We start from the raw sequence: 22,345 nt of genomic DNA on the forward strand, positions 1-22,345 counted from the left end.
GTCCTCAGCTAGCCTTCTGCTCCTTCATCACATCCCGTGTTCTGTTTTTTGGGGGAGGCTGCATGAGGATTGGTTTCCATCTTGCCTCAATCTAAATGCTGACAGGAATCGGCAGCAGCTTGGAGGCCACTAAGAATAAAGACGTTACCATGGCTTGGTCTAGCACCAGAGTGTTTGCAGAGAGTTACTACAGATAGACACTAGGGGAAGCTCCAGGACCATGGCTTGTTAGAACACCAGCGAGGCTTCAAGTACCACAGACCCCCCACTGAATAGAAAGAGACACACCTGTTCAACTAGGAGATTATGCGTGCACAAGCTCAGAGAAAATGCATCACTAGAATAGGCTTGAGAAGTCTCCAGGATTTCTAGCCAGGCTGATTGGTGATGGCACAGAGAAAACGATGTGAAATCAGAGACGGTGACTGGAGGGATGTTTCTAGGGGCTAAAAATGCTGGCAGCCACCAGATGCTAGAAGAGACAAGGAATGGGTTCTCCCCAAGAGTCTCCTCAGGGAGGACCACCCTGCTAGCACCTGGATTTCAGCCCAGTAATACGGATTTCTTCCTGGCTTCAGAAATGTAAGAAAATAAATTTAAATTGTTTTAAGCCACGCTGTTTGTGGTAATTTGTTACAGCAGTCACAGGAAAATAATACAGTTACTAACTTCATATGGGTATCAGTTGTGCTTTGAATGCAAACACACAAATAAAAGCCATGGAATGAATGATGTTGACTGAGTTAAAAAAAAATTCCTGGGAAAGAAAGAAATTAAGAATTAAGGACCCAAGGGATATGGTTAGCATCTGAGAAAGTAATTTGGTTATAGTTTTAAGTGTGCAGTAATTTGCATACGGCTAAAAGAAAATTAATTTCCAGGGTTTTTATACTATCATGCGTAAACACTCAATTATTTAAAAAAAACACAAGTGCAACAAATAAAGTAATTGAAGTTCATGGATAATTAATACACTTTAAAAATTTACTAAAATTATTGTTATGTACCTAACAACATGAATCATTTATGGTCTCTAAAGGTTTTATTTTTTTAATTTTTATTTATTTGTTTTTGAAATAGAAAGTATGAATAAAGTTGCTGAAAGGATGTATATAAATGTATATATCATATTGCAATTTTTTTTAAAAGAGATTGAAAGTATAGTACTTAAGAGCATAGGGTTTGGGACTAAATGCCACTGTTTAAATCCTGGTTCTATTGTTTACCAGTTGGGTGACCTTGGGTATATTATTTTACCTTTCTGTGTCTTGTTTATTCAGTCTGTAAACTAGTGATTTATTTATTTTTATTTTTTTATTATGTTATGTTAATCACCATATATTACATCATTAGTTTTTGATGTAGTGTTCCATGATTCATTGTTTGTGTATAACACCCAGTGCTCCACGCAGAACGTGCCCTCCTTAATACCCATCACCAGGCTAACCCATCCCCCAACCCCCTCCCCTCTAGAACCCTCAGTTTTTTCCTCAGAGTCCATAGTCTCTCATGGTTCGTTTCCCCCTCTGACTTCCCCCCCTTCATTATTCCCTTCTTGCTATCTTCTTCTTCTTCTTTTTTTAACATATAATGTATTATTTGTTTCAGAAGTACAGATCTGTGATTCAACAGTCTTGCACAATTCACAGCGCTCACCATAGCACATACCCTCCCCAATGTCTATCACCCAGTCACCCCATCCCTCCCACCCCCCCCCACTCCAGCAACCCTCAGTTTGTTTCCTGAGAATAAGAATTCCTCGTATCAGTGAGGTCATATGATACATCTTTCTCTGATTGACTTATTTCACTCTGCAAACTGCTAGAACTCATACAGGAATTCAATAAAGTGACAGGATATAAAATCAGTGCACAGAAATCAGTAGCATTCCTATACAGGAATACAACAAGACAGAAGAAAGAGAAATTAAGGAGTTGAGCCCATTTACAGTTGTACCCAAAACCATGAGATACCTCGGTGTAAACTAGTGATTTAAATAGACTTCACTGGGTCGCTCTGTGAGTTAAATGGATTGATATTTATACATTATTTAGAACTGTACCAGGTGTTTAGTTCTTTAAAAATGTTAATATGGGATGCCTGGCTGTCTCAGTTGATAGAACATGCAACTCTTGATCTTGGGGTTGTAAGTTCAAGTCCCGTGTTGTGTGTAGAGATTACTTTAAAAAATAAAACATTCCAAAGTGTTAATAAACAAGACAGATGAAGTACTCATCACTTCGGGCATAAGCTAAACTTATGATCTTTAAGATACCAGTGATTTTAAGAAGTTTTGCCAACCTTATAATTGTCAGTCCATTCAGACTATTATAACAAAAATACCACAGACTGGGAGGCTTAAACAATAAACATTTATTTCTCAGAGATGTGGAAGCAGGGAAGTCCATGATTGAGGTCCTAGAAGATTCAGTTTCTTAAGGGAGTCTGTGTATTGGTGCCCTAGATGACTGTCTTCTTCCTGTGTCCCGACATGGTAGAAGGGGTGAGGGAGTTCTCTAGGGTCTCTGTTAGAAGAGCACTAATCCCATTCCTGGGTTCGGTCATGGGTGGATCATGGGCTTCATCCTCATGATCTAATCACCCAAATGCCACACCTCCAAATACCATCACATTGGCGATTAGATTTCAACATATGAATTTTGAGGGGCACAAACATTTAGTCCTTAGCAATTATAAAACTGCTAGTTTTGGAAAACTAAAAGAAAAATAGATACAACCATGTTAATGCTTCCTATTAGGAGTGACATGTTTCAAAAATGTTAATATAGAAAACAAACATTTAAAAGAGGAAATGGGGCACCTGGCTGGCTCAGTAAGTAGAGAGTGTAACACTTGATCTTGGGTTGTAAGTTTGAGCTCCATGTTGGGTGTAGAAATTACTTAAAAATAAAATCTTTTTTTTAACATTTTATTTATTTATTTGTCAGAGAGAGAAAGCACAAGCAGGGGGAGTGGCAGGCAGAGGGAGAAGCAGGCTCCCTCTGAGCAAGGAGCCTGATACGGACTCAATCCCTGGAGGTTGGGATCATGACCTGAATCAAAGGCAGATGCTTAACGACCGAGCCACCCAGACATTCCTAGAAATAAAATCTAAAATAATAATAATAATAATAATAATAATAATAATAATAATAATAGAAATAGACTGATCAGGGTATGCATGCCTCTGGATGGTATTGGAAAACAATGGATGAATTATGATTGTGGAGCTCCCCTTTCTTTAGAATGCATATAGGCAGGGGCACCTGGGTGGCTCAGTCGGTTAAGCATCTGCCTTCAGCTCAGGTCATGATCTCAGGCTTCTGGGATCAAGCTCTGCTAGGGCCCCCTGCTCGGCAGGGAGTCTACTTCTCCCTCTGCCCCTCTCTGTCCCTCTCTGCCCCTGTTTCTGGCCCTCCCCTTGCTCGTGCTTGTGCTCTCTCTCAAATACAATCTTTAGAATGCATATAGGCAACTTTACTTTTGTTGAGACATTCTACCTTTGTAAATGGCAATGCACTTGAAAAGCTTATAGCCTTCTTTTACATTGATGTATTTTGATGACTTTTTCTACAACAAAAATTTCTGAATTGACTGTTGAATCTGTTACGTGTTCATTTTAATGATTCCTCTTTTTGAAAGGTATCTTATCTCTAAATTTTATGAATACTTTCCTGTGATCCTTGTAATCAACATGACTAACCGAAATTTTCAAGAATTTGATTTGTTATACAAAGAGACTTAATCTGATGAATCATTCATTGTATATTCTTTTTATTCCATCTCCCCTTCAGTCATCATGGGACAATAGACATTATGGTTTTAGCAACTGTTGTATTGGCAAACTTAACTGTGGCTTTGTTACTGCAAATGCCAAATACGTCTGAATGTGTACAGAAACCCTTGCCAATGAAAAGTGGCATTAATTTTTCAATCTCTCTGAACAACTGAGTAAATCACTGTGTTCAGTAATGTTTTGTTTTGTTTTTTTTTAAATGTTTACTCTTCCAAAATCACAGGGTTTGGATCTAAAATGAAAATAAACTTTCAAGCGATGAGAAGCACATATTCCTTGTTACCAGGACATGCATTTTCACTCCCAAATTAAATGACATTTGCTTTCTGTGGACTGTCCTCTCCCACCACCTTAATTTATTAAGACCCTACTCATATTTCAAGGCTCAGCTAGCAGCCATCATCACCATCAATATTTTCCAGCCACTTTCACCCGAAGAGAGATTTATTATCTGAATCATTTGCTCATAAAGTCATAGGAATTTTGAAGCTAAAAGAGAACTTAAGAACAAGTAGATATAAATTTATATAGGAAGATCCCAGGTCCCAGAGGAGTAAGTGGACTTTCTATCACAGCAACATGCTTAGCACACACACACAAAATAAAAGTTCTTGACTGTACTTTACTAATAAAATAATAGTTTTTTCTTAGGATCCCACGGAAATCAATTAGCTGCCATGACAGAGATCAATGGTGTTGAATGACCAGGGCTTAGCCCCCACACATAATACCTCAACCTGATTTCATCCAGTAGAGGGATCATTTTAATTTGTATTATATACATGGCTTTTGGTTAGAAGAAATTTATTAAAAAATAAACTACTACATTAAAACTTTGTTCTTTTCCATATATTTTTTACATTGTTTTGCTACCCATTTATCTATCATCTCTATATCCAGCCATCCATCCATATGAGTATAGATAAGAAAGAATATAGGCTCCTTGTTAACACAACTTTGATTTTACATCCCCTTGAAGGGGATGATGTAAGGTATCATCAAGGCAATGATAATGTAATTTACCCTCCCACCCCGTTTATTCACAACTGCCTAAACCATGTAGTCAGTATGATTTCTGATATTAATGGTAATGAGAGTAATAAAGTCAGTTGAAGTGGAAATAGTATGTAATTTTATATGTATCAACAGTTTGACATAACTGACATCAACAATAATTAATGAAATCAATGATTCATTAAATGAAATCAAATATCAGAGAAACATGTTTTTATCCAGCGGGGTACAATGAACATATGCTCAACCATATTAAAGCAGTTTAGGATCACTTAAATAAATAACTTTCTACCAGTTTACCTATTCCACTTTAATTTATATCTCTAGGAATTAAATATAACGATAATGAAAATTCAACTGTATAGGTGTTGAAATAAAATAAAGGCAAATTTACAAGATAACCTTTTAAAAATATATGTATGGAGCACTTGGCATCTGATAATGTGCTACAGCAAAGGAACTAAAAATTGCAATAGCTTATACAAGATTTCTGTTTTTATCTCAACAATAATGAAAAAACAGCTTAGTCCAGGGATAATGGGTAGCTGTTTCCATCTCTTCACATGACTTTTATCTCTGGATCCATGGCTCATCCAGGCCCTGACATAATTTTTGTATCCCAGCAATTGCAGAAGGGATAAAAGTACAAGACCATTTAACCACATTCTGATAAGAGCATGCAGGGTCAGATTCCAAAGCCTAGGCAGATTCCAAGGACCCCTCACTTAGAAGGGTCCCATGCTTGGTTTAATGTACCACTGTCACCATCTTGAAATTCTTAAGAATACTTAACAAGATCCCTGCATATTCACGCTTCATCGAACCCTGCAAAATATGACCCTGAGAGAATGACCCAAGCACACATTCCTTCTTTTCACCTTTATTTGCCAGAATTTGGCTATATGACCGCAATTTGTTATAATGTTATATCTTGCTGGTAGCCAATATCAGCTAAAACTCAGGAGTTCTAATGTTAAAAGAAAGAAGTAAAGAAATTATCTATATCCAGTAAACTAAGTCACAATATCTATGTTTTCCATTGTTTTATTCCCAGAACCTAGCAATACTATAGGCACATGGTTGATGCTTGGCATATTTTGTTGTTGTTGTTGTTAGCTAAATGAATATATGGTTCAATAACTAAGTAAACAGAACTAAACAAACTAAAATCTTTCCATTTTAGGTAGATGGATGTCACCAAAGCCATTAGGAAAATGAGACTGTCCCAAACTAGTAATATTTAATATTAGACAAGCATTTCCAAAAGTAGAAAATACTTTCAAAATCCTTGATACACGACAGGCAAAATTAGGTTAGTAGTAGTCCTGCGGAGTTCTATTTTCGTAAGTATAAATCATATTTGATCAAACCACATATTACAGAGGTACAAAATCTCATGTTCTCTAGTCACTGAGTACATCAAATGACCCTTGGAAAACATAGTCTTAATTCAGGCAGAGTTTGGTGTCATAACTTCCTTTCTGTAACCACCCAAACCAAGAGTAATATATATTTTTAAAAAGAGTGTTGGAACAATTCCATGTGATACCACGTACCTGAATGATAGGCTGATGTTTGTGAAAGTGACATATACACAAAATTATAACAATATCGAGTCCTTTAGTATAGAGTGAAACAAGCTTACTGCTAAAATAATCACTATGTTTTATACATTATTACAACAGGGTAAAGTAACTGATGGTCATTTTGATTACTTACTATACTTGTATAAGGAATTTAGAAAAAGCTCAATCAAAAGAATTATAGCAAAATAGTTTGAGGCCATAAAAGAGGTGTAAGGTTTGCATTTCTGGAAAATATTCTCATAAAAAACTAAAAGCATTTCTTATATTTTGTAAATTGTAAATTTTGTGCCCATTACTATAAAAACGCATTAGATATTCAACCGGAGGATCCACTGGAGAAAAAGTAATGCAAAGAATGCATTACTGTAGTAGAAAGAAAGCTAAAAAATAATTTTTAGAAGAGCTAAAATGGAATGACTCAAAAAAGAGAAATTTATTTTTCTCTTCCACAATGTATAGTATGGGTACACACAGGGTCTCATGGATCTCATGGGTATACGTGGGATCTACTCAGAGTATTCATTTCAGAATAGTTAGGGGCTCTGCTATCCTTGAAACATGATTTTTCCAGGCAGCACCATTCATGGCCATTCAGAGGCAGGGAGGAAAGTAAGATTGAGCCCAGGCCAAGTTTCTCTTAAGTCAGTGAGATGGGAGTTGCTGATATGATTTCCATTCACATTTCACTGGTTGAAAATTTAGACACGTAGTCACACTAACCTACAAGTCAGGCAAAAAAATGCTATCTAGTTAGGAAGGTTTGTATTTAGAGAAAAGAAGATTAATTTGAGGTAATGAACATGTATTATAGCAACACTTCCCAGGAAATGTTATTTAAGAGTAGAGATTTTTGTTTGAAAATTATTTGTACTCATGAAGTTTCTAGTAAGACATTTCAAGAATGTCTTATGGGCTTGTCTCTAAAACGCTTTTACTTAGAACAGATTCTGACTTATGGAATAATTATGAAGATAGTGTTCCTATATCCTCCACTCCCAATTTCCCTTATTATTAACACTTTATATCAGTATGGTACTTGGTTACAATTAAGTAATAGAACATTATTATTAACTAAAGTTTGTATTTTATTCAGATTTCCTTAATTTTTACCTAATGACCTTTGTTCATTGCTGGTGTATAAGAAAGAATTGACTGTTTTATATTAACCTTGTATCCTTGCTTTCTTAGATGATAAGACCTAGCCAACAGGGACAACTCTGTGCCAATGAGCACACCCTAATGGCCAGATCTTGATCTCTAATGCTATTCTCCAATAAAAGGAACCAGTGTTGCTTGGACAAATGTTTAACTCTAGGACCGAGGTAGGAAATATATGTGAGCTGGAAGCATCTTGTTAGTGACAGAGTAAAAAGGTGTTCAAAAACCAAAACCAAAACTGAAACCACCATGATACTGACAGGTGAAAGGCACACAGAGGTCACCTTAAAGAATTTTTCATAGCAAAAGCTGAGGACACAATAAATAGTATCAGGTTATAACCCGAAGTATAAAATAAATATCCATGATTCCATACTGATATAAGGGAGGAGACTTTTCTCCCAGGCAGAATTTCGATTAAATTTTGTAGTTCCTATGCTCTCAAGGAGGTTGAGTATAACTACACACTCCTTAAGTGTGGGGTGAACAAAGTAACTTTATTCCAAAGGGCATAATATGGAAAGCAGAAAAATAGTAGGTTTAGAGTGAATAACTCTTACAAACACTACTTCAGTGAGGTCATCAAGGCCAACATCAACCTCAATAACTCAGGGCGCCTGAGTGGTGCAGCTGGTTAAGTGTCCAACTCTTGGTTTCAGCTCAGGTCATGATCTCAGGGTCCTGGGATTGAGCCTCATGTCAGGCTCCAGGCAGTGTGGAGTCTGCTTGAGCTTCTCTCTCTCCATCTCCCTCTGCCCCTCCCCGCTATCTCTCTTTCAACTAAATAAATAAAATCTTAAAACAAACAAACAAACAAAACAGCGATAATTCATGTGGATAGTTTGTGCCCTTTATATGATGTAACAAATGGCACTTAGTGGACTTTTCTCAAAAATACAGAGCCCCAGTCCCATCTTATTAAGAACATGTATTCTACTGTTGTTGAATGGAGTACTCTATAAATGTTGATTAGAACAATTTGATTGAAAGTTCTACTCAGGTGAACTATATATTTATTAATCTTCTGTCTGCTTGATCTATTAATTTCTGGAAGAGGGGTGTTGAAGTCTCAAACTATAGCAGTAGATTGGTTGGTCCAGTTCTTTTAGTTCTATCAACTAAAAGAACTTGTTGCCTTATGTATTTTGATGCCCTGTTCTCAGGTACATACATGCTAAGTCCTGTTGTGTCTCCTTGGACAACTGACCACTTTTTCATTATGCAGCAGCCGTCTTTATCTCTGATAATTCACCTTGTTCCAAAACTTGTTTCATCTGCAATTATAGATATTCCAGCTTTCATTCGATTGGTATGAGCATGGTATATCTTTTTTCATTCCTTTACTTTTAAGCTATCTGAATTTTTTATATTTAAAATGGTTTCTTTGAGATAATATATTGTTGAATTGATTATGACAATCTGACATTTAATTGGTGTATTGAGACTATTCACTCTTAAACTGATTGTTAATATATCCATATTGATATCTACTATATAATCACTTTATATTAATTGTATTCTTGTTTCTGTTTTTTTTTCTGTTTTTGTCTTCTCCAACAGAATTTTGTCATTCCCTTTTATCTCCTTTCTTATCATATCAGTTACACGGTTTTTAAAATATATTTTTTGAGTGGTTGTTCTAAAGTGAGTAAAATACTTTTAACTGTCTTAATTCCAACTTTAAAAAACAACACTATTCAGCATCATGTTAATTCAGGTAATTTGTAACAGAGTATTTCCAATACCTTCCTCTGATCGCTCATGACATTGCTGTCATTTATTTTATTGCCTATCATATTGTTGCTTTTAATATTTTAAAATAGTTATTTGTTAGATCAACCAACAGTAAGAAAAAGAAATCCTTTACCTACATTTATTCTTTTATTAATGCTCTTTTCTTTACATAGATCAAATTTCTGACCCATATAATTTTCCTTCTCCCTGAAGAACTTTTTTTTTTAAAGATTTTATTTATTTGACAGATAGAGACATAGCGAGAGGGGGAACACTAGCAGGGGGAGTGGGAGAGGGAGCCTGATGTGGAGCTTGATCCCAGGACCCTGGGACCGTGACCTGAGATGAAGGCAGAGGTTTTAACGACTGAGCCACCCAGGTGCCCCTCCCTGAAGAATGTTTTTAATACTTTTTTTTTTGTAGAAAAAATGTCAAATTTGTTAGTAATTAATTCTCCCATTTTTTGTTGTTGTTGTTGTTGTTGGGGGAGGAGTTGTTTTGTTGTATGAGAATGTCTTTTTCCCCCTCCCTTAGACTTCTTAGGTGATAATGTAACCAGGAGTAAAATTCTGTTTTTTTTTTTCTTTCAGAAATTAAATATTTTACTCTTCTTTCTTCTTGCTTGCATGGTTTCAGACTAGAAGTCTACTTAATTCTTATCCTCATTCCTCTTTAGCTAAAATGATTTTTTTCCCTTTGCTTTCAAGATTTTATCTTTGTCTTTGATTTTCTGCAGCTCAAATATGATTTGTCTAGGTTTAGACTTTTTGATATTTAACCTATTTGGTATTTTTTGAGCTTCCTGGATCTGTGATTTGTTGTCTGTCATTGATTTTGGTGAGTTCTTTGTCAATTACTGCTTCAAATATTTTGTTGTCTTCTGTTATTCTGATTATATGTATGTTACAGCTTTTGAAATTATTCCATAGTTATATTAGTTTGAAGGGCTGCCATAATAAAGTTGCCACAGACTGGTGGCTTAAAGAACAGAAATTTATTTTCTCACAATTCTGGAAGCTAGACGTCTAAAATTAAGGTGACTGTATGATTCGTTTCTTCTGAGGCCTCGCTCCTTGGCTAAGAGATGGCTGTCTTCTCCCTGTGTCTAAATTATCTTTCTCTTGGACAGCTCTATCCTAGGCAATGACCTCTTAACACTAGGATCTCTCAGCTAGTAATTGCATTATTTCTTGTTGATAGTGTTAACTCCCTAAGACACTAGAATTTAATGTTTTTTGCTTTTTGCTTTAAGATATACATTTGATTAATGAATCCCCTTTTACAAATAGAAAATCAAATGCCCCAGCCAGTATGAACCACCTTCCCCTTAAATATTTAAAATAACAGTTTTATCTGGGTGCCTACGAGGCTCAGTCTGTTGAGCAGCTGATTGTTGATTTCAGCTCAGTTACGGTCTCGGGGTCCTGGGATCCAGCCTTGTGTCAGGCTCTGGGCTCAGCGTGGAGTCCACTTGAGATTCTCTCTCTCCCTCTGCTCCTCCATGCCCTGCTTGCACCTGCTCTCTCTCTCTTTCTCTAATGAGCAAAGAAAATCTTTAAAAAAATAAAATGATAATTTTCTCCTAAATGCCTTCTTCACACCTCCTTTATTTCTTGATACTACATTTTCCCACCACTTATACATTTTAATGTCTTTTGATGGAAGTTCCCACTGATTAGTCTTATTTTCATTTTGATTTGTTTGTTCACAACCATTTCTTTCTCCAAACACATTTTTCAAATTATTGTGTTATGTGTATAATAATAAAATTCCATTAAATTTTGTTTAATTGGAAGTAAACTTAAACATTACTTTGGGATGGAGTTTACATCTTTTACACTAAGTTTAGTGTAATTTTCTGGTAGCATTATATGTATTTCCCAAGCTGTCAGTTTCATTTTGTTTTTTTCTTTGAAATAAGTTTTTAAGTTTATTTTTTAATATTTATTTAGTTAGGTTTCTGTCCTTTACATTATAGTTTTTTCTTATGCATTAAGACTTTTCCAGTTTATGTTGAGAAATACCCAACTATATATTAGAAATAAGGGTCTAATAGCTTATTTTTGCTATGACAAATTAAAAGCCTTTTTCTTCCCATTACACTCATTGGTGGTTTAGTTAAAAGCATTCTAAACATTTATTATTCTTATTTTTATAATAATTTTTATGTTAATTATCCTAGATCTCTTAAACACTAAGTATGGAATCTACATAAATCTAGAGCATATTCACTTACAGAGGAGTTTTTACTTATTTTTTTCTCTTACTTTCATGATTTGGAATTGGTATATTTTAAAGAATCTGCCCACACTACTATAAATGAACAAAGAAAATTATATTTTTGATTAAAAATCAAGAATGTATGGGATGCCTTTTCAAATGCTTTTGTGTAAAATCATGGAATTGATTTCAGTTTTCTGTTGTATATAATATTTAAATGTATTACTGTTGACATTTTGAGTGTCATGTTCTGTATTTTTGCTACAAAACCTTTTTATTGGCCATTTTTTTCCTATTTATTCGTCATTGCGCTTTTTTTTTTTTCATCATCGCACTTTTGAAGATCCTTCCAGGGCTTTTTTATGCCCATAACAATGCTGGTTGAAGGGTAAGGCAAATTAGAAATCTGTGGTCAGGACACTATCTCTCCTCGAAATCCTCTCTATTCTCACTCAAAATTCACTCTACTCGCAGAACAGTGCTTTTACTCATGGTAAGTACTACATAGGTATTTAATCAACCCATTTTTATATGTTATTATAGTTATTATGTGATACTTATTACTATATAATCACAGAACGAAATAGTACTTCAGTCATTAAATGGTTAGTCTGATTGCCACCACGTGAGGTAACTCTTAAGTGTGGAGTGTTTGTTTCGGATTGAATTTCATTTATGTGTACTAATTTACCACACTTGGCTGCATGTCTTCAATATCAAATGATTTGACGTGGATATTCCAATTCATCAGTCATTCATGCTTTATTAAAATAGCTAATGTTACCTTCATGTTAAAGAAATGGAGATGTGTAAAAATCGCCAGGTAAGATATATTTACCAAATATTGGAATACTGTGGAGTGATTGAATTATACTTTATTTTTCTATCTCTAGGAAAGCCTGAAGGTAGAAATATAACTCTGGTCACGCTGGTGGAGGAGAGGAAAGTAGAATGTTAATAGCAGTAGGATGGTAGTGCAGTGAATGAGCATGGAAAAATACAAACCGTCAGATGTTAAAAATTTAGCTGATGACACAATTATTGCCTAAGAATACTGCAAGTTTAACGCCTATGACTTTGTAGTTTCAAATGATAAATACCATACTTATGACCAAAGGGGAAATGCAATTTTGTTCCAGGATTATTATTCTAATTAAATGATCTAGGCACCAAATCAGAATGAGATTGTTATTACAGTTTCTCTAAGCTTGATATATTTAAAAGTTCTTTTTTTTTCATTGTCACATTGATTTGAGAGACTTATATGTAGCTTTTTAAATTCTTTTTTTTAAGGTTTTATTTATTTGACAGAGAGATCACAAGTAGGCAGGCAGAGGGAGAGGGAGAAGAGGGCTCCCTGCTGAGCACGGAGCCGGATTTGGGGCTTGATCCCAGGACCCTGGGATCATGACCTGAGCCGAAGGCAGATGCCCAACGACTGAGCCACCCAGGCGCCCCATGATTTCATTTATTTTTTTGAGAGAGAGATAACGAGCAGGGGGAAGGGACAGAGGACAGAGGGAGAAGCAGACTCCCCGCTGAGCACGGAACAGGATGTGGGGCTCTATCCCAGGACCCTGGGATCATGACCTGGGCCGAAGGCAGACGCTTAACGACTGAGCCACCCAGGCACCCTGTAGCTTTTCAAGTTCTTAAGTGACGTTTATTATTTAAAATTGTTTGTATTTTCTACTAGGTTTCCAAAACTTCTTAACTTCCCTTTTAGTTGAATTTTGATATTCTGTACCTTTCACTTTAGTAAATATACATAGTTTTATTTTGTTCTTCAATTGTTTCAAATGGCTTATTTTCCTCAAATGAACAAATTTTAGGTCTGTTCAAACTGAAGAGGTCATTAATATCCTTTGTAACAAAAAAGGAGGCTCATTCACAAAAAGAGACATACATGGTTAGAGAGCAGCACATGGTCCTGGCTCCTTCCAGAGTGTTCCTCCTGTCCTGACAAGAGTCAGCAAAAAAAAAAAAAAAAAAAAATAGAGAGAGAGAGAGAGAGAAAATTAATTTTCTTGCATTATTTAAATGCAGTTAGAGAAGACCGTAAGCTACTTTAGCTTTTCTTTCTTTCTTCTTTCTGTTTTCTTTTTTCTCTTTCTTTCTTCTTTTTCTTTCTTTCTTTCTTTTTCCTTTTTTTATTTCTCTTTCTTTCTTTCTTTCTTTCTTTCTCTTTCTTTCTTCTCTCTCTTTCTTTCTTTCTCTCTCTCTTTCTTTTTCTTTTTTTATGCTCACAGTGATCATTTGAATATCAATTTAACCTGCTGAAAATCAATTTGAGACTCCAGGGATAGGGAGGCAAGTCAAAGTATGATAGTCATCAAAATAGCTACAGCAGTACGAGGCATTTCTGGTGAAAATGTATTCTTAATAAATTTCTGATTTTCAGAATTTCAAGTTTTATCTAATTTATCAAATTCAATTAATTCCTAATTTAGAGACCTGAAGTAGAAATACTGAAAAAGAAATCAAATACCCTGATTTTTAAAATATGCTTTTGCCTATATACCTCTTGATCTTTTGCTCTAGATAAGATATGGACAGTAAAGCTATTTTTATTTTCAGGGAAAATGGAATGTTTACGGACTGCATTTTTCTCCATACGTTGGCAAACATGTGTTGTATTAAACTAGATTGTATCGTCTATTGCTTTCCTGGACACTATTTAATAGCTGGTAATATATCAGAAATATAAAAATGTATGTTGATTATTTATCTTTTAACTCTATACCACTCTAGAATTTGCTTGGTGTGTTCACTTACAGTGTATTCATGTTATCTTAGACACAACATTCAGAGAAAGGCATTCATATCACTTTCCCACTTTGAGGGGGAAAATTGACTCAGAGATATAAAGAATTCATGGACAGTGATTACCACGACAGTTGGAACTAAGATAATTTGATCAAATCTGATGGGACTTTTCTGCCAACACACACCAAGCACAAGAAGTCGCAGGACAAAAGCCTAGTTAAATATTTTCTTACCTGTAACTGCAGAATCTTCTCTCTCCTAAACCAGCCAGGGCAGAGACAGCTGAGCCATAAAGAAAGTAGCATTTCTGACAATTTCCTTAAGTTCCAGAGAGTGACTGCTGTTCAGAGTCCTTTGGTGACCACGTAGGTTGCTTGGTGGTTTATAGGTCTCAGAGGCTCTGGACATCTGGGCTTCTGAGACTCTTCTGGAAAAAGTCCTAGTGGCAATTTTGACTTTTACAGCAAATGTCTTTTGAAAGGTATTGTTTATATTTGGTAAGTTTGGTCATACTGTGGATGATTGATTTTGGATAATAAATTCTGGTTTTATTTAATTGTTCAAGTATACTGTGAAAGTATGTGTTTTATAATGACGTAGACCTCAATTTTGTAACTGATTCTTGTTTTGCCATGAATCTTTACATATGATGAGATTAAATACAGAAATAGGATGGTTCATTTAAAGTTCAGTGATACAGTGAAAAGAAGACAAATTCATTCCAGAAAAGTCTGAAGTCTGTATTGGAATCTAGGTCTTTCAACTTCTTGGTTTGTGATCTTGGGGAATTTGACAAACCAGGCTGAGCCTTTTTTTGTTTGTTTTTTCCACCAAGAAAATGGATATAATAATCCATAACCTAGTGTTGTCAGAATTAAATGAAGAGGATATCTATTATGATACCAGAAACATGGCATTTAATAATTGTATATATTTTTCCACCAAATTATCTACAAGAACAGAAAAATTGGGTAAAAAAAAAAGAAGGAAAATCAGCTACTCAGAGACTGGGTGGAAAAACAATGCCTTGCCTGTGGTAAGTTGGATATTTGTTGTCTGAACTGTCTACTTGTTCTAAAATGCTTTGGAATCAAAAACAAACAGCCTAAGAATCTAGAATGTCTGTGTAATGTTTTTGTCAGCAGCCTTATTCTTTTAATTCATGTGATGGGTTCCTTTCTCAGTGCCCTGAGAAATGACTCCATGACCTCAACAAGAAAGCTGGGCTGAACAGTGCATTTGTTTCAATTACAAGAAATGTTTATGAAATATTTAAGAGCTGAGTGATAAATATCATAACCACACTTTACAGATACAGCCATATACCTAAAGAGAAGTGCAATTTAAATTCCTAGTAAAAAAGTACAAATTATATGTCTAATATTGTACCATGGGTAACATGGGAACTCAAATTTCAAGCCAAAAATCTGAACTAAAATCGGTTTCATATTGAGTGAGTTTGGTCTTCAAAATACCTTTTAGTTATAGCTTCTCTGAGAGAAAAAAAATCTATTTACATCTGAATTACTTATTGGATTAAGTATTTTATACCAACACATTACAGCTTGTGAATTCTAGAAATGTTATTTTACTGACTTTGGTAAAGTGCTGGAATAACTAGGCTTTCAGTACTTGAAATGAAAATGATTGGGCAGAGTATGCTGATTATTGCATATTAGAATTTAGAAAGAAAAGCAAGACAAAGGAAGTTGCCAAGGAAATAAAGGGTTTACTTGCTCGGTCATGGGCTTATAATCACACTGGTTTTTCTGTATGTTCGCCAGAATGTTCTCATATTTAGTCGGGAAATAGTTCATCTGTTTATTTTAATAATGATGGTGTCTCTAGGAATGATTTATAAGCACAGGTCATAAAGGTACCACTGCCGTTGTGCTGTTGACCATAAAAATACAACTGAATACTAAATATTCTACCTAGTTTTCTCTAAAGGCTATTGAAGGGGACCTTCAACTGTTTCCATTGAAAAACTCTTGGTGAATTTTCCCCAGGTTCTAACAAGCTATATCAAAATAAAACTCATTTCATGGAAAAAAGGAATCCCACAGCACTTCTTTTTAATAACTGTTCAGCTACAAAATTTTATTGGTATCTTTTTATGTTCCCTCTAGAGGATGTAATGCACAAAAGCATTGCCACGGAACATATAAAATTACAAATGAAATTTATTGTAAAAAGTAGAATGTCTTCTAGACTGGTGTCAGTATTTATTTCATTCATAAACCAAAACTGCAGTATAATATATTCATTGTCAGCAAGTTCATGTGTGTAAATTGCCATCCAATGTTATTGACTGATATAAGACAGATATTGAAAAGACAATTTAAATGTACTCTTCCAAACATAAACTGTTCCACAAAAGCACTGTAAAAACTCCTTCAAGATTTTGGGTTGTGCTTGACATTTATGGTTAACTACATAATTTGGTCGTGTCATAATCCACTGTGTTTGGCAATTTGGCATTAAATGCCTGCAGAGCAGATTGGATCCTCACCACCTCACTAGTAGACAGCTTGAGTCTATGACGAAGCAAGCAAGAGAAAAGATCTAGACGACGCTGACCAGGTGGGGAGAGTTTATTTACACGGTCTCTTATCTCTAGAAGTTGCAAAAGTGCTGAGTCCTGGGATCCCTGAGTATAGGGGTAGTCCAGCTGCAAAATCAAGTCCCGAATTGCTTCAGGGTCAAAGTGCATGCTGTAACCAAACACTTGAATGTTATTGATTTTCATATAACCCAGGTTCCGGGAAGGGTCAATAAATTCCAGAGGTTCGTAGTAAATGCTCTCATTTCCATTGGGGCCATTTGACTTGATGCGACTCCTCAGGTAGATGTGCACTGTCTCAAAAAATGTCTTCCACTTGTTGCCCAGAGTCAGCGACCAGTTATAACACTGCAGTGGGAGGTCCAGCTTAGTCCGCTCCCAGTCTGGAAAGCTGTTTTCATTCACAGGCATAAACCAGCTCTCGGAGTGGCTGCCTCCGAAGGGGTTGACGTAAACAGCCAACACCGGCTCCAAGGTGCTGTTTTTAGTTAAGCAAATCTGTAAAGAGAGACCCAAGATCATATGGACCAGACTTGACTTGTACTTGTTACTCTTCAAGGTGAGGAGCATCCGCTTACGCCAGGAGGGGTCGAACCAGCTATTGAGGCGCATGTCGTTGCTGATAAAAATGGCATGGACTTCTATTCGTCTATCAGTCTTCTGCAACAGGTATTTCATCTCCAGGTCTTGCAGGTCAGTCTCAAAGCCAATATAGTGATCGGTGGACTCGGCGACCTCAGGCTTGCAGAGCCCCTGGCTCAGCATGTAGCCTGTGTTGCAGGTGCCACAGCGGGTGCGGTTGTCAGGGGCGCAGGTCAGACAGGCGGAGGCGTCGCCCACCGTGCAGGGCAGGAACGCGGTGCAGACTACTTGGTCATTTGGGCACGTGCATGAGTGCGTCTCTTCCGAAAAGCTGCCCAGGAGGCCATTCTCATTGCAGTAGAGAAAAGACTGGATGCGAGTGAGCCAGTAGGTTGAGGTTCTAGAAACACAAAACAACACGAATCTATATGAATACAAAGACATTTTTTGGTGTACTGCAATAAAATTAACCTTAGCTCTGAAAGCTTCACCATCATTTCTTAGGTTAACTCCAGTTATTTAACTGAGATAAAAGATCCAGGCAGTTTATAATTGAAAATAGATACATTTTATTTTATTTTTTTTAAAGATTTTATTTATTTATTTGAGAGAGAATGAGAGATAGAGAGCACAAGAGGGAAGAGGGTCAGAGGGAGAAGCAGACTCCCTGCTGAGCAGGGAGCCTGATGCGGGACTCGATCCCAGGACTCCAGGATCATGCATGACCTGAGCCGAAGGCTCAGGATCCCAGGACTCAGCACTTTTGCAACTTCTAGAGATAACCAACTGAGCCACCCAGGCGCCCTGAAAATAGATACATTTTAATATAATATTTAAATATGCTATATATATGTATTATATTAGATAACTTTTTTCATTCTTCATTGCACAAGGGTAGATGGGGATATATTTGATTTGAACTGAAATACTGCATGGAATACCTTCTGAAAAGATTGCTTGTCATTTCATTAGGGTACTCCGAAGCTTATGGTGAACATAATTGGGTCAGTTATTGTTTTGAAATGCTAACCAGCAACAGGAAATAAAAGTGATATTATCATAAAATGTCTCGAGTAGAATTAGAGCATATAAATGGTGACTCCTTATTCATTTGCTCTTAGCTTCATAAAGCACTAATGTTGCAGGAAGCCAAATAGGAAGTAAAATAAAAATGAAAGAAAAATAAACAACTCTAAAATGTCAATCAGTGTATTTAAATCCTCGGGTTTTATCAATATTGACAGAACAAGTACCCACTGAGAAGGAAAATATTAGTAAGACATGTTTGACTTTATTCTTAAAGGCTGCTCAAGAAAATTGTTGAAAATATCTTGTTAAAACCAACTACAAGTTGTTTTAATAAGGGTTAAGTGTGTCAGTTTAATGTGTTTGATTTGAATCATTAACATTTTTCCTTATTTATACCCAGAAATCAGGCTAATCATGATGCAAATGTAAGAATTTACTTTTCGTGTTTCCCCCACATTATTCAAACTCTTTTGGTGTGTTTAAAAATCTCAGTAAAATAACGAAGGAAAATTGTGTGGCCCTGTAACCAGATAATTCTTTGTTTTTATTGTAGCTTATGATCAAGGAAGAGTTGAAGGGTGTCTATAACGTGCCATTTTCTTGTGTGAAAAATGGGAATAGTAGTACCTTCCATACTGAGTTCTTGGGAGAAATAGGCTCAGACTGCATGCATGTGGTTAGAATATTGCACAGTGTTTCAATTTTTGATATTCTTATGCCTTTCTGGTGTTCACTATTTAGTACCTATGAGATTTTCTGCGAAATATATCTATTACACTCCATCCTTTACGCTTACACACTGCTGCAGTTTCAAAGACTTTGTCCATGCAGAATACTGGTAAAACACAGGCACTAATCTGTCCAAATAACCAATAAAAACAATGCATTCACTATCCATAACAATATTTGAGCTATTTAAATTACATATTCATTTCCATTCCCTGCCCATCCTCCCTTTGCAATGCAACACATTTTTTTTTTTAAGTGAGTTCTTCCTTGTTTTCCCAAATAAATCCAAAAACTCCTTTCTTCCCTCTCATGGAACTTACTTATTTTTTTCATGGTACCTTTTTTCACTTAAAATTTTGTATTATTCTGTACCTACTTGTTCATACTCCACTTATCCTATTAAATATAATTCCCAGCTTGCCAGAAGGACGTATGCCTGCTTAGTGCTGTATATCCAGTGCCAAGTAGACTACCAGGAGATCATAGCCCTTTAATGTTTAATGAATCTTGAATCAAATGCATATATGAATTAAAAGACATTTTCTTAATAAGTATAACTTTGAGTGAAATTTAAAGCCCTAAAAAGAACATTTAATACAGTTGTAAAGACCCAGCTCTCTCGGGTTGCAGGAAGTAGAATTACACAACATACACTTTGACTTTTGTGCAATTAAATATATAAAAAGCTTTTCTTTTCCACCTTCCCTAAATGTAACTTTTTTGCTATAGACCCAGAAGAAAAGAAAAAAAAAAAACAACCAAAGCATAAAACGTCTTCCTCTTAATTATTTCTCACACTGAAAAACATTGACCGGAAACTCGAACCTATTAAATTCATTTCTAACTTCTTCTAAATTCTCTAAAAATAAGTTCTCAGAAGAACTCTCCCAGGAGTATACCCAAGGGTGGTGAAATAGCGACGGTGTGAGGCTCTTTGGCACTTTGTGAGCCATACATCTACGTATGAGTTCCTCTAGCTCTGGTTGTTTACTCCCCGCAGAAAAAATGTGCAAAAAGCTTCCTTCTGTGGTGTATGAAATAGCTTGATTCTTTCTGTATTGAGTTTAGATATATTGAAATTATTACTGATTTTTAATCTGCAGCTAGTGATGTATTTATTCCATCAGTTTTCTCTTTCAGGGGCTATTAATGTCTCTCCATCTTGGCTTCTTTCTCTCTCTTTTCCCTCCCTCCCTCCCTGCCTCCCTTCCTTCCTGTCCTTCCTTCCTTTCTTTTCTATGTTCTCTTCTCTCTTCTTCCCCCTTTTCTCTCTCTCTCTCTCTTCTATAACTCTATTTGTGTCTTTCTAATATAAAAAAATATAAAATATATATCCTATCTGCATTGAAAATTATATTTTCTTCCCTGAAACCAAAGCAGAAATTCCCTGAGCCAATTCATCTTTCATTGTAAGCTCTAATCATGTTTCCAAATCATAAGGACAAACAAAAAATGAAATAAATATACCTAAGGTTAAAGACAGAGATCACAAAACTAGGGCGCTGTAGAAACTAGCATTTGGATACTTTAGAAAAGCAATGGCTTTTTTAGCTTTCAATCTCTTCCAATCCTTTTCACGTCCCCGCAGATGCATTACTGAAGGAATGTGTTTCGGCTTCGTGGGTTTCAGCTTGTCATGTATGAATATTGATAACTTGGCATACTGTCAAAGCTTCCGTACCCTGGGACGGAAGAGCTAGCGTGTGGATTTTCTTCTTTTAGGCTTCTTCTCCTTTCTCCCCTACTACCTACCTTTTGACTCTTTTACTGTATTTCACAAGTAGGGAATAGATTTTTAAAGGAAAATTTGATGCAATAATCAGTTTGCTTTACTCCTTGTAAAGTCTTGGCTAAAGCAGGAGTCAAAACAGAGAAGGGAGCCCCTTTGGATTTTTCATTTACCCAAATAATCACGTAGTTTTATTTTTCCCAACAAAGTAAAATTTAACTGCTTTTTTCTTTATTCTAAAGCATTTAAACTTATTTTAAATAAGCTTGATTGTTAAGTAACTTTATAAATTCATTTAATTAAGGTAAAATAAATAAAAATCAAAAGTAGCCTGTATTGAGCATTTTTTTAAACACTCTGCTTCCTTTTATATTTAAATATATAAAGGAAGTAGTACCACACTTCTTTTATTCTCATCTATAGCTTTTATTCATATTAATTATTTGGTGTCTCCTCGGGCTAAGGCTAGAGGATGCAATGTCAATAGATGGACTCCGGGCAAGCAGGTCTTTTGGCGCTTTTCATCAAACATGTGGCGTGGTTTGTGCCATCTACTTAATTGCACTTTAATTAATATTTACTAAATAAAGGAAGTAATAAAAGAGGGAGAGAGGAATAAGGAGGGAAGGAGAGACAGAAATTAGAGTGAAGAACTATGGATTATGGGAGAACAGAAGACAGAAATAGAAGAAAGAATTAAAAAGGCCTTTGGCCTGTGACAGTTACTATGACATGGAGCATTTCAGGAAGGGCAGGAACTCCATTATCTATCAGGAACCGAGTTTGCATTTTGGAAATAATTTCTACAAAGGCTTTTACGGGACAGTATTAAGAAGAGAAAAATGCCTTCCAGAGTTAAGTTAAAATTTTAAAATTTAGGTTAAAATTTAAGCTAAAAGCCTATAGCATGTTGCTATTTGAGGAATCACGTGGCATACTAATTTGGGGACTTTACACAGTTGTTTAACCAGTTGTCTTGGTTCAATCTATAATATTCTCCATGTGTTGAAGATCTGTTCTTCTCCACAGGATACATGTCACATGAGCATCAGAAATGCCCTAGACTAAAAGATAGAATAACTGATTTCTGGGCTGGACTCTACCCAATGACCTGGGACGGGTCACTTAGCGTCCTTAACATTAAGCAGAGCTCGAAGAAACACTAAAAGTTTGGTTCTGCATGACCCTGGGGAATACAGATAGCTTTCTGAACTTTTTTGTGTTCCTTTGTGACTCCACTTGCCAATCTTTTGTTAGGGTGGAGTGGTGTAACATATAACTCCCATCGTCCCCGTCTCACATGTGGTGGCTGCTCATAATGAAACAGCGTGAATGAAATGCTTGTCTCTCAAACTTTTCTGTTACTAAGAATATCAACTAAGATATGGGCTTATTCTTATAGTTTTGAATGATGTTAAGTGTGGTTGGTGAAACAGATT

The 22,345-nt window shown here is 35.9% G+C and overlaps 1 protein-coding gene across 3 annotated transcripts in view; it reads right to left on the reverse strand.

The window, feature by feature from the left end:
* Positions 1-16,346: 16,346 nt before the first annotated feature.
* Positions 16,347-22,345, reverse strand: part of BRINP3 (BMP/retinoic acid inducible neural specific 3) — a 400,507-nt gene continuing 394,508 nt past the window's right edge. For all 3 annotated transcript variants that reach the window (XM_027613990.2, XM_027613991.2, XM_027613989.2), the window contains exon 8: positions 16,347-17,819. In XM_027613990.2, coding sequence (XP_027469791.1) covers positions 16,703-17,819 — 1,117 coding nt within the window. In that variant the 3' untranslated portion in view covers positions 16,347-16,702. The remainder of the gene's footprint in view (positions 17,820-22,345) is intronic.

The sequence above is a fragment of the Zalophus californianus genome, chromosome 10, assembly GCF_009762305.2.
Source record: "Zalophus californianus isolate mZalCal1 chromosome 10, mZalCal1.pri.v2, whole genome shotgun sequence".
Classification (NCBI taxonomy): domain Eukaryota; kingdom Metazoa; phylum Chordata; class Mammalia; order Carnivora; family Otariidae; genus Zalophus; species Zalophus californianus.